Source organism: Carica papaya, chromosome 2 (genome assembly GCF_054855325.1).
Source record: "Carica papaya isolate Zhongbai chromosome 2, ASM5485532v1, whole genome shotgun sequence".
NCBI classification, from domain to species: Eukaryota; Viridiplantae; Streptophyta; class Magnoliopsida; order Brassicales; family Caricaceae; genus Carica; species Carica papaya.
The window spans coordinates 35,550,835-35,563,479 of NC_142310.1; the positions used below are offsets into that span (position 1 = coordinate 35,550,835).

The following is a 12,645-nucleotide window of genomic DNA, read 5'->3' on the forward strand; positions in this document are numbered from 1 at the left end:
GCTGAAGGTTCGTAAAGTCAAACAAACGTAGTCAAAGTTCAAGTCAATTGGTCTTGGTCCTCGCCTTCTTGGATTATCATGAATCTGCACCGCATGGGATCCTGTCTCTCCTCCGTTGTTTTGAATTTCAAATTTTGCAGGACTCAGCAAAGCACAAACGACACCAGAAACTGCACGAGCGATACACAAGGACCAACGCACGGTTTCGTACCCAAATCCCATGTCGAGATCGAGGACCACGAGAACAAACTTCAGCTGACCGGGAAGAACTCTACTTTATACTCGCGCAGAAATTCCGGGAGATCATAGTGGGGCATTCCCTGGAATCCGACTTCGACATCGGGTTCCGCCTCCAACTGTAGGAAGCCCTAACCGCCTCTCTCGCACTCCACACCTCCTCTCCCCAACCACCGCCGCTAGACCACCATCATCAACACGAAGCCGAAGATAACGACAGGAAGTTCGCGGTTGCCGACTTCCAGAGAGAAATCGTCGACTGCCAGCTCTTGCAGAAGGAGACTCGCCGGACGACGAAGGAGGAGTTAGAGCGTTGGGTTCACGAGACGAAATTTGCGAGCGAAATATCGCGGATTCCTGAGGGTTATTGGCAGAAATGTGACGATAATTACGAGAAGCCCTACGGCGAAGGGTGCTCAAAAAATGCAGAAATTTTTTGGCAAGTCAAATTCATTGGCATTGTTTGTTGAGTTCTTTTTAAACAAAAAAAAATTGTTTGCTGAGTTCTTGGTGTGAATTCAGAATGATTGTTGAATTTATTTCTAGTCCAATTTGTATTTCTCTAAGTTCATGTTTCTAACAGTTAAAATTTTTTATTTTTTATTGGGAAGGGGGGTGTCACATTTTTATAAATTTAGGCTACAGGAAGAGTGGAACCAAGAGAGAGCAGCATTGCTACATTAATCAATCAGGTTGTTCTTCTTCAAAAAAATTTATATCTTGCCGGCTATCTCTTGTCACATTGAGTAATATTAAGTTTGCATTCAAATTTGCAAGAGATACTATAGTTTCTTAAATTGCATTGCCTGTGGAAAGTAGTAAAGGCGAGAGTTTGAATGAGACTTGTGTAATCTGTTTTGAAGATATTGATGTTGAAAAGATGTTTTCCGTGGATGGCTGTGATCATAGGTATTGCTTTTCTTGTATGAAACAGCATGTAGAAGTGAAATTTCTTAATGGGATAGTGGCCACTTGCCCTCATGAAGGGTGTAAAATTGAGATTAATATTGATACTTGTGGAAGTTTCTTGGATCCAAAATTGGTTGAGATCATGGGCCAGCACATGAAGGAAGCTTCTATCGCTGCAACTGAGAAAGTCTACTGCCCATATCCTAGGTGTTCAGCATTAATGTCAAAGATTGAGGTGCTAAGGCATACAAATCTCTTTTGTGTTGGTGCTGAGCATACTGAAGAAAGAAAATGCATGAAAGGTGGTTTCTTTTTCTGTATTAACTGCAAGGCTCCTTGCCATCACAATATGACCTGTTATGATTACAGTAGGTCAAATTCTCATAACAAAACTAAAGATGCAATGTCGAAGTCTCTTGCAAAATGGAAACTATGGCGCCAGTGTGTGAAGTGTAATCATATGTTTGAACTATCCGAAGGTTGCTACCACATCACTTGCAGGTATATTGACCTATATTATAATTAGTCTCTATTGTTTATAAAAGAAAAGAAATGGTTATTTAGTGTTATAAGAAAGCTACTAATGATAAAACGAGTCAATATTTCATCACTGAGGTGGGAAAAGTGGAATCCATGTAGACTTTTTTCTTATTGTTTCTCATGGCGGCAAACAACTTCATTGTAGTTATTCCTTCCTTCAAGGTGCTCGGACTGGTTGTTTTTATTGTTGATGTTAGATCTTTCTGTTATGCATTTTCAGTTGTAGTGTATGTCGTACTATTCTTTTTCCCTAATAACATGGAAATTGAATCCCAAAGTGAAAGCTTGATAACACAGCAGTACTAGAGATTCTGTATATTTTCAACATGTTATTACTAATTGTGATTCTTTTATTGGAGAAGGTGTGGATACGAGTTCTGCTATACTTGTGGAGCTCTGTGGAAAAATAAGAAAGCAACATGTTCATGTCCAATCTGGGATGAACATAACATCATACGTGATCAGAGACAAAGAAGACAATGACTTTTATAACAAGCCAAGAGACTCAGGTCACACTTTTTTTCTGCTTTTAAATCCTCTACTTTTTTCATTTTTACCTCTAGTTCTTTTGCCTTAGTAGAAAGTCTAAATCCTGAGAAAGCAAACAGAGGAGCTATGTAGACAGTTGTTAGCCTTAAAGCATATTGAATCTTGCTTTTTAAGATAAATATGATAGTGGTTGGTATAGTTTTATACTTAACATGACTCTTTAAACGAGATACTAGTAAAATGGTTGAGAATATATTTCTCTGAATACTGGAAAGAAAATTCAGCTGTTTATTGTCCAAATGCATTCTCATTCACTATGTTATTTACTTAATTTTCAATCAATTCTTATTTTGTCCGTTAAGTAATTTTTTTTTTAATATAAAACTGTGAATGTATTTGGAAGAATCAATGGTACCGAAGAGGTACCGCGCATGTACAAGATATTTACAAATTTATCAAAGTATCAACTGTATACACTAAAGTCTCCACCCTAAGAATGTTATGATCCAGGAAAATGGATCTAAAATAATGAAACCACTCATCTCTTAATTTTTAAATCTTCTTTTCCACCCCTTCCAAAGTCTTACCGTTTTTTTCTTTCCAAATCACCCAAAAGATAATTAAAGGGATTATGTTAATAAATTTTTTCTTTTTATAGAAGCTTTCCTAGGCCTAAATCTCATCTCTAACCGAGCTGCGATGATGCAGTTGCTCCCTCCCTAACAAGTCATACACTATAGACCACAAACTATAGACCACCAGACACCAAAGAAGAATATGATTACATGATTCAGCTATATTTTTGCACAAGAAGCATCCATTCACTCAAATTCTGTCCCTCCTCATCAACTTATTTATACTCAAAATATATTCTCTATCTGCTTTTCATGCAAAAAAAAGCTATTCTTGGTGGCGCTTTTGTCTTCCACACTTGCTTGGCCGAGAAACTTGCCCCTCCACTTCATCTCTAATAGTCAAATAGTTGTACAAAGATATCACCGTGCATGAGCCATTCTTGTTCAGTTTCCACTCTAGCCGATCGCCATATAGATTTAATGAGAACTGTGGCAAGAAGCTATAATAAAGCTTCATATTCCTCTAGCTCCCGGTCGTAGAGATTTCTTGTCACGTTAACAATCCACTCCATCCTTGGGTCTTCTCCCCCATAAGCATCCATAACCAACATTATTCTTCAATTAAGCAATGGAGAAAAAATGTGGGAATTGATCCTTAAGACGACCTCCTTCCTTCATTATGCCAAAAGAGAGCCTTATTCCCTCAACCCACCTTCCAAATGACACAATCATGAATGCACTAACTCTTCACAAAAATACTCTTCAAAAGCCCCATCCCAAATGGTCTCTCCCGATCTCTAAGCATTGCACCCCCCCTCTCCCACACACACAACCCTCTCCGAGCATCTACCACCCTTTTCCAAAGGAAATCTTCCCAACTCAAATTTTCCTTGAAGCACCATGTTCATTTCTATTAAAGATCTCACACCTCTCCCCTTCCAAAAGTAACTTTATCTCGTTCTCACTTTACCAAGTGGTACCTCCTTCTTCCCTCATCATCACCCCAAAGCAAACAACTCTGGATAGTTTCAAGCCTCTTTGCCACCTTCACTAGAACAGTTAGGACTGACAAGTAATAAATAGGAATGTTTGATAGAATGCTTTAATAAGAGTGAGTCTCCCCCCTTTAAATAAAAAATTTCGTTTCCAACCAACCAATCTTTTCTCAAACATATCAACAACTGGTTCCCATAGACCACCATCCTTATATTTTGAACCCAAAGGAATGGCAAGATATCTTATGGACAATTTTACTGATTTACAACCCAGTACTCCAACTAGCATGTCATCATCCCTACTGTCTCCGAAAACCACCATCTTGGATTTAGAGAGATTAATGTTCAGCCTTGAGACCACCTGGAAGCATAACAGAACACATCTTAAATTTAATAGCATCCCCATTTCTGGTTATCTGAAGATTAGTGTCATCGGTAAAAAAAAAGATGTGATATTTCAACCTGGTTATTGTTTCTCTCAATACGAATACCTCTCTACAAGCCTACCTCCTTTGCCTTCTCCAGCAACTTATACAGAGTTTCCATAAAGATAATGAACAATAAAGGAAAAAGTGAGTCTCCTTGCTTAGACCCTAGGCTGACTTGAAAAAGGAGAATGATCTCCCATTCATCATCATAACAAAAGAGGGAGTATTAATGCACATATAGCATCCATTTCTTCCATTTATGCCCAAATCCAAGTCTACCCAATATAGTTAACAAAGTCTCAACAAATATAATCGGTTGCTTTTTTTGTATCGAGCTTATGCAGAACCCCTTCCCTCTTGTTATCAACCACTTAAGTAGCCACCATAACAGATTCCAATATCTGTCTCCTTTCCATAAAAGTATGTTAACTCTTTCAAATAACCTAACCTAATATCTTGATCATTTTCTTAGTCAAAACTTTTAAGATCAACTTATAAATGCAACCCACTAAGCTGATAGATCTAAATTTCTTTTTATTTTTTGCTCATTCAACTTTTGCAATAGTTACTATGAAAGTGGAGTTTACTGATTTTACAAAAGTTGTCTTATGAAATTTATTAAATACACAAGTCTTTTGTAATAATAGACTAAAAATCTTGAAGAAATCTCATATTAAATTCGTTAGGCCCCAAAACTCTCTCTCCCTTGCACTCCCAGAGACCCTTTAATATCTTATCTTCTAAAAACTCCTTCTCAATATTAATCTTGTTAGCTTCATCTAATTTTTGGAAGTAAATTCCATCAACCTTCGGTTTTCTCCTGAATTCCTTTACATATAACTTTTGAAAGTACATTTTTACTTCTTCCATTAGTCTTTCATTGCCCTATATGCTTCTCTCTTTTAGGCAGGTACATACACAAATCATGTAATTATTGGTTACAGCAGTCCGTCATCAGGTAATCCAGAACAGAACATGCATCTTCACTATGTCTGAAAAGACTTTCATCCACTTTAGGTAGGGTTCATCCACCGCTGAATTTCAGTCCTACTAGTATTACGTATATTAAAAGTTTTTGTTTGAGAAGTTCTTTTTACTTTTTACTTGTTTATATAATTGTTTTATGTCTTTAATTTTATTTACGTTTTACATTTCCTATCAAATTGTTCATATTCTCAATGACTTATGACACTACTTTAATTAGACACACCCTCATATATTTCTTTGCCAATTACATATTCTATTCCATCACTTACCACCTTTTCATTTTCAATGAATTTCATATTAACTCAGCTTTGTTTTGTGTTGTTAATTTACAAGTGTATGTCTTAAATATCCTATTTAATTTATTATAATTTATATATTTATTTTGATTTATTTTATATGTTCATTTGCATTATAATTTTATTTTAAAATTTATAGATTTAATGTAAATTTATTTTATTTTTTGCTTTATTTTATTTTGTGATTTTATTACTTTTTTTTTTATTTATAGTTTTATTCAATTTAATCTCATCTTCATCATGTTTTACTATTTCTTTAATTTTCTAGTCTACTCAAAACACATCCAAAATTATCATCATCATAATCATTATCGTTACTTCGATCAATCAATACAACATGCCAAATTTGGCCACGCATCACACATCAAAAATTTCACTTTTACCCTTTTTGTTTTATTTATCGTAATTAACTTATTAATTATCATTTTCTAATTTCGTAATTTCATTGAGAACTCTTTTAAGCATTTGATTTTAAGGGCGTTTTGTTTTAAAAAATTTATTGGTATATTCTTTTAACAATTAGAAACATTCAACTAGCATGTAATAAGTCTTGATAATTATTATGGCATTAAGTTTAGAATTTGTACTTCATCAACTAAGTTAGGCTTTTGAGATAATTGCTTTTCAAATATATTTTTGTATATTTTCTTATCAAACCGATTTTTGTATTATTCCAAAAAAGTATAATGTATTTCAATATTATATGAGTTAAAATCATTGACTTACACTATTGATACATTAATGTTAACTGTTGTTTCTTTAATGTCTTTTTTTATGGATAAGTCAAGATTAATCCTTAAATTATCGAGCGAAAACATTGAGTATTGCTCGAATATAGACTTGAGCCTAGACATGCACAACTACATATAGAATCTAACGGTACATTGGATGGATAACTGAAAATTAGATAACTATATCTGTGTAATTACTATAATTTTTCGGGAAAAATTTAATCTGTAAGAATTTTATCTTCTTGTTACTTACTCGTTTTCTTTGTTTGCATAACACGAAGATAATAGTTGAATGTATAGATCAGTAGATGCACTTGAATTTTGATGTGGAGAAAATGATGATTAGGTTTGATTGATATTGCATCAATTTTAGTGGAACATGACCATTTAAGACTATTTAGGGTTAATCATAAAAGAAATGTTCGATGAATATTGTTTCGTCTTTTTCCTTTTTTTAGTTATTTTTTCTCGTGCACTTTGAGTTATATAATATGATTTTGAAAGAAGAAAATTGTTATAGGGTTCAACTATGCTTATTTTTACTTTATCTTTTGTTTATTTATAATTTTTTTAAATATAAATGGATTTATTTGCCTTGTTAGAATTTTAATTATGTTAATGTTTAATAGAATTTTTAATAGAAGTAATTTAAAATTATTCTTTTAATCTAAACCAACCTATTATATATATGATTCATCATGCCAACAAACTTATGAATAATTTATTTTGTGTATATATGCACACATATATGTTTATTTTATTTTTAATTATTATTAACATTTTAATATAAAATTTACGAATACGTCGAGAAAAATTTTTATTTGAATGAGAATCTAATTTTTTAAAATTTATGTAAAAATTACTACGATATAAAAAATTTAATTTTTATTATTTGTTTATTTGTTATATTTTGTTAACACATATAATATTTATTATTCAGTCTTTATGTAAATATCTACCTAATTATCTTATTTTATGTAATTTTAGTTTAACGTATAAATTAATATGAATATAAAAAAATATATAAATTAACATGCATGTTGTATACTAATATTTATTTATTATTTAATTATTAATTAAATATTATTTAATGTAAAATAAAAAAGTTCAAAATGTTTCAAATTTTCAGAAAATAATTAAAAAACTGAGCCATTAATCTAATACAATAAGATGAGTTAATGTAAGATTAAACATGTAATTTTTAAAATATATAGAATTATGTATCAAATTGATTATTATTTAAAAAAATAAAAAAATATAGCAAGGAATTATATTAAAATAAATTATTATTAAAAATATTTATATTGTTATTATATTTTATTAGGAATAATAAAATATATAAATTAAAATTAAAAAATAAATTATTATTATTTTTAAAAAATTTGAAATTATTATTTTTTCTTTTATGAAATGGTTTGAAATCCAAAAAAAAAAATAGGAGCCAATGTGGCGCGTTTTCTTACTCCCATTCTCCACTTAAAACCTGACTGAACGCCTACTTGCCCAGGACTTCTCAGTTCCTTGCTATACACGTCGTTTCCTTCTCTTTCGCCCTTTTGCGTCACTTTCTCGGGAAAACAACCCCGAAAATTCTAAAAGATCCCGAACCGTACCAACCATGGACAGCGACAAACTCAACTCTATCCTTGCGGCGCATAGGCGTGAGGTTCTGGCGGCGAAAGCCCTAAACTCTGATCTTGATTTTGCGTTTAACCTCCAAATGCAGGAAGCCATAACCGCCTCGCTCGCTCTCAAACCCTCCGCATCTCCTCCGCGAAACAAGGTTATATCGGAAGATGACGCCGATTTTGACTGCATTGCGCTCATGCTGGAAGATATCGAGCGAGTCCATCAGGAACTCAGAGACCGGGAGGAAACCGAGAGAGAAACGCGAAAGATGAAGGAAGATCTCAACCGTAGAATCCACGATCAGAAGTTCGCAAACGAGATTAAGAGTATTTCCGATGACTGGTGGCGAGAATATGGTGACAACTATCACAAGCCGTACCGTTCTGGGTCTTCTTCTTCTACGTCTTCGTCTTCAGGTATGATGATAGGGAAAGGGAAAGAGAGCTTTCGGTTGTATTTCAAAGGTTTGGTCGGTGAAGAGAGGGTTAGAAATATTAGAGTGATGGTGGCGAGTGTTGGAGTTGCCATTTGCGACCCGAAAGATAACTTGATATGGGAGGTGAAGAAGGGTTTGGATTTGGAAGGTGGGAAGGTCATGAGTGTTCAAATGGCGGAGATTGAAGCTTTGGTTCAAGGGCTTGATGCAGCTTTGAGTTTGGATTTGAAAAGTGTCAACATTCTCTGTGGTGACTATATGGTATACCAATACGTACGTAGTTCTCTCTTTACTCCTTTACTTTTTCTCTTAACTGTGTTTTTTTAAATTAATATTCTCTGATAATGACCTTTTTGTTTTGGTTGATGGAATGAATTCAGGTGATTCCTTTGTGGATATTATTCGGATATTAAATTTGCTTCATATAAGGTTACGGGAACATAGTATTTGTTTATGGCAACTGTTATGTAAGGTGTATTTGGAAGAAATTAATGATTATGTGAATGTTTAGTAAGATTTCTAAATGAATTCTACAGAATTTTCCGAGCATCCATAAAACTTGAATTGATGGCGTTTTTGTTTCTTAGGAATTTGGTAAACTGTTTAATAAATTTACCTTTCTTTTAGTCAAGTTATTTTCTGATTAGCATTGAAATCTCTTGTTCAAATTACAATTGAATGGTATTATATCAAACTCTAAGCTGTTTGGGTCAAAAGAGGTAGCTGCAACGTCACTTGGAGGTCTGCTAATTCAATATTTTTTATTTGCCATTTTAATTTCTGAGATAGTCTGTTGTCTTCAGACCTGGGACATTCGGATTGTGATCTATTCTTGTAGAATGCTGTTCTTTGCTTGCTGAGGCTATGCTTGAAGCAAATAAACTATAATGAAAATAATATTAGAAGATGGTGAAAATTGGCCTTGTAATCAATTCCCTGTGGAAATGAAAATAATCCAAATGTTCTGTTTTTCTTTTTTTTTTAATAAAGGAATAAATATTGTTTAGAAAAAGAAAATAATATAAACGAGAATTGTGCATTGTCTTATATTTTATAAATTATTTTACTTTGGCAAAGCTCAAATTCATTGGCTGACAGTTTTTGCTGAGTTCTTGTTTGTGAATTCAGAATGATTGTCGAATTTATGTCCAGTTCAATTTGTATTTCTCTATGTTCATGTTTTTAGCGGTTAAAATTTTGGGGGAGTCACATTTTTATAATTTCAGGTTACAGGAAGAGTGGAACCAAGAGAGAGGAGCATTGCTACATTAGTGAATCAGGTGGCTCTTCTTCAAAAGAAATTCATATATTGCGAGCCATCTCTTGTCCCACTTAGTGATATTAAGTTTGCGTTCAAATTTGCAAGAGATGCTATAGTTTCTCAGATTGCATGGCCTGTGGAAACTAGTAAAGGCAAGAGTTTGAAGGAGACTTGTGTAATCTGTTTTGAAGATATTGATGTTGAAAAGATGTTTCTCGTTGATGGCTGCTATCATAGGTATTGCTTTTCTTGTATGAAACAGCATGTAGAAGTGAAATTACTAAATGGGATAGTGGTCACTTGTCCTCATGAAGAGTGTAAAACAGAGATAAATATTGCTACTTGTGGAAATTTCTTGGATCCAAAATTAGTTGAGATCATGAGCCAGCGCAGGAAGGAAGCTTCTATTACTGCAACTGAGAAAGTTTATTGCCCATATCCTAGGTGTTCAGCATTAATGTCAAAAACTGAGGTGCTAAGGCATACTAATCTTTTTCGTGTTGGTGCTGAGCATTCTGGAGAAAGAAAATGCATGAAATGTGGTTTCTTTTTCTGCATTAACTGCAAGGCTCCTTGGCATGACAACATGACCTGCAATGATTACAGTAGATCAAATTCTCATAAAAGAACTGGAGATGCAATGTTGAAGTCTCTTGCAAAACAGAAACTATGGCGCCAGTGTGTGAAGTGCAGTCATATGGTTGAACTATCCGAAGGTTGCTACCACATCACTTGCAGGTATATTGACCGATACTGTGATTAGTCTTTATTGTTTACAAAAGAAAACAAATGGTTATTTAATGTTATTAGAAAGCTACTAATGATAAAACGAGTCAATATTTCATCACTGAGATGGGAAAAGTGAGAATTCATGTAGAAGTTTTGCTTACTGTTTCTCATGGCAGCAAACAAGTTTGTTGTAGCTATTCCTTTCTTCTAGGTGCTTGGACTGGTTGTTTTTATTGCTAGTGTTAGATTCTTCTGTTATGCATTTTCAATTGTAGTGTATGTCAGACTGTTCTTTTTCCCCAATAACATGGAAATTGAATCCCTTTATTTAAAAAAAAAACATGGAAATTGAATCCCGAAGTGAAAGCTCGATAAAGCAGCACTACTAGGAGATTCTGTATATTTTCAACTTGTTATTGCTAATTGTGATTTTTTTGTTGGGGAAGATGTGGATACGAGTTCTGCTATACTTGTGGAGCTCCCTGGAAAAATAAAAAAGCAACATGTTCCTGTCCAATCTGGGATGAACATAACATCATACGTGATCAGAGACAAAGAAGAAGATGACTTCTATAACAAGCCAAGAGACTCAGGTCACACTTTTTTCTGCTTTTACATCCTCTACTTTTTTCATTTTTACCTCCAGTGCTTTTGCCTTACCAGAAACTCTAAATTCTTAGAAAGCAAACAGAGGAGCTATGTAGATAGTTGTTAGCCTTAAAACATATTGAATCTTGCTTTTTTTAGATAAATATGATAGTGGTAGGTTAACCCTCATAAGGGCTCTGTTTGATGATGGTTGACAAAGAAGTAGAAAATACTTAACATGACTCTTTATGCTAGATACTAATAAAATGGTTGAGAATATATTTGTCTGTATACTGGAAAGAAAATTCAGCTGTTCATTCTCCAAGTGAGTTCTCATTCAATATGCTATCTATTAATTCTCAATCAATTCTTATTTTATTCGTTAAGTAATAGACTAATCTATAACATCCTAGAAGGAGCAGTTGCTGCTGGATAGGTTCACTGGGAAAACCTACTAGCGTAGGTCTCACGACGTAGACAAAGGAAGGTTAATCCTCGTAAGGGCTCTATTTGATGATGGTCCACAAAGAAGTAGAAAATACTTAGTAGTCTTGATTGAATTTGGATACTAAAGTGTTATAGGTCATCCTCTCCATTCTTGGGAGGATTTAGGGAACCTTGTAAACATTTTATTAAAGTTTTAAATAATATGTATACAGGTTGCCACCATCTCGGTACCTGTTAATATAATTTTACTTTTATTTCAAAAAAAAAAAAAAAGAATCCTGGAGTTACAATAGGAGTCTAACTATGATTAGCTCCCGTATACATAAAGTTATTATCATTATCAATAAAATCATTCATCATGAAGTAAAGTGAATCAGGGTTTATATTCTAGCACCATTGACAGTTCTCTTCAGCAAGCCTCGTTGTACGTAAAATTAGATTATAATTTTCAAAAGAGGCCTCAGAGGTGACATGATAGTTGCTTAAGCTTTGATTTGTTATATCGGATGGTTGGATAAGCAATTATCCCAAACATTTAACCTGGTTGATAAAGCAAAAAACTGTAGAGCAACCTTTTTATAAGGAAATTCAAGTAACTTAATTATATAATGTCATCAGAGCTTTTTTGTTTACTGATAGATTCTTTTAGCAGTTAAAAACATTCAAGTAGCACGTATACAAGTCTTGACAATAATTATAGCACTAAGTTTAGAATTTTTACTTAATCAACTAAGTTAGGCTTTTGAGATAATTTCTTATCAAATCTATATTTGTATGTATTTTGATGTTAAACGAGTTGAAATCATTGATTTAGACTACGGAGACCTTAATCTTAACCGTTCTTTCTTTCATGATTTTTTTATGGATAAACCAGGATTCATCGTTAAATTATCGGGCGAAATCCTCAGTATTTGCTCAAATATAGACTCAAGCCTAGACCATGCATAATTACATATAAAATCTAGAGTTGCATTGGAGGGGTAATTGAAAATCGGATAATTATATGTGCATAATTACAGTAATTTTTTTGGGGTTGTTTCCTAATCTTTTTTTTTTTTTTTGTTGTTGCATAACATGCAGATTATAGTTGAATGTATATATCAGCAGAGGCGATTTGATGTTGAGGTGGAGAGAATGATGATTAGGTTGGATTGATGTTGCACCAATTTTGGTGGAACAGGACCACTTTGGACTTTTTAGGGTTAATCAGAAGGGAAAGGTTTGGTAAAAATTATTCCCTCTTACTTCCTTTTTCTCAGCTACCTTTCCTCATGGACTTGGAAGAATGTAATTGTTACGGGGTTTCAACTAAGCTTCCTTTCAGCTTATGCTCTGTTTGTTCATTTCCCCCCCCCTGTAAATAGATAT

The 12,645-nt window shown here is 33.6% G+C and overlaps 2 protein-coding genes across 5 annotated transcripts; both read left to right on the forward strand.

Moving 5' to 3' along the window:
* Positions 1 to 519: 519 nt before the first annotated feature.
* LOC110808568 (E3 ubiquitin-protein ligase RSL1-like) lies at positions 520 to 6,848 on the forward strand. Of its 2 annotated transcripts, none has more exons than XR_015817384.1 (5): positions 520 to 676; positions 849 to 929; positions 1,101 to 1,448; positions 1,516 to 1,647; positions 2,049 to 2,188. XR_015817384.1 is itself a non-coding variant. In XM_088214420.1 (5 exons), the coding sequence occupies exons 1-4, from the start codon at positions 661 to 663 to the stop codon at positions 2,167 to 2,169; spliced, it is 765 nt and encodes a 254-aa protein (XP_088070546.1). In that variant the 5' UTR covers positions 520 to 660; the 3' UTR covers positions 2,170 to 2,195; positions 5,080 to 6,848. The 2 variants fall into 2 exon arrangements, 1 of the variants encoding a protein (XP_088070546.1); XM_088214420.1 differs by adding an exon at positions 5,080 to 6,848 and having other exon boundaries at positions 1,101 to 1,647; positions 2,049 to 2,195.
* Positions 6,849 to 7,648: 800 nt separating this feature from the next.
* On the forward strand, positions 7,649 to 12,605 carry LOC110824414 (E3 ubiquitin-protein ligase RSL1-like). 3 transcript variants are annotated; one of them, XR_015817383.1, is made up of 5 exons: positions 7,652 to 8,525; positions 9,479 to 10,251; positions 10,689 to 10,835; positions 12,152 to 12,257; positions 12,358 to 12,605. XR_015817383.1 is itself a non-coding variant. In XM_088214419.1 (4 exons), exons 1-3 carry the CDS (start codon positions 7,806 to 7,808, stop codon positions 10,807 to 10,809), a joined length of 1,602 nt encoding a protein of 533 aa, XP_088070545.1. In that variant the 5' UTR covers positions 7,649 to 7,805; the 3' UTR covers positions 10,810 to 10,835; positions 12,358 to 12,605. The 3 variants fall into 3 exon arrangements, 2 of the variants coding, with proteins under 2 accessions (XP_088070545.1, XP_088070544.1); XM_088214419.1 differs by lacking the exon at positions 12,152 to 12,257 and having other exon boundaries at positions 7,649 to 8,513; XM_088214418.1 differs by lacking the exon at positions 12,152 to 12,257 and having other exon boundaries at positions 7,654 to 8,525.
* Positions 12,606 to 12,645: the final 40 nt, after the last annotated feature.

Bases quoted from the DNA above. Each gene is read 5' to 3' on its own strand.
- LOC110808568 (XM_088214420.1), top strand. The intron at 930-1,100 runs GTTGTTCTTCTT...TCTGTTTTGAAG, and splicing joins TTGCTACATTAATCAATCAG to ATATTGATGTTGAAAAGATG. The intron at 1,648-2,048 runs GTATATTGACCT...TTATTGGAGAAG, and splicing joins TGCTACCACATCACTTGCAG to GTGTGGATACGAGTTCTGCT.
- LOC110824414 (XM_088214418.1), top strand. From the start codon at position 7,806: ATGGACAGCGACAAACTCAACTCTATCCTTGCGGCGCATAGGCGTGAG. The intron at 8,526-9,478 runs GTACGTAGTTCT...TTATAATTTCAG, and splicing joins ACTATATGGTATACCAATAC to GTTACAGGAAGAGTGGAACC. The intron at 10,252-10,688 runs GTATATTGACCG...TTGTTGGGGAAG, and splicing joins TGCTACCACATCACTTGCAG to ATGTGGATACGAGTTCTGCT.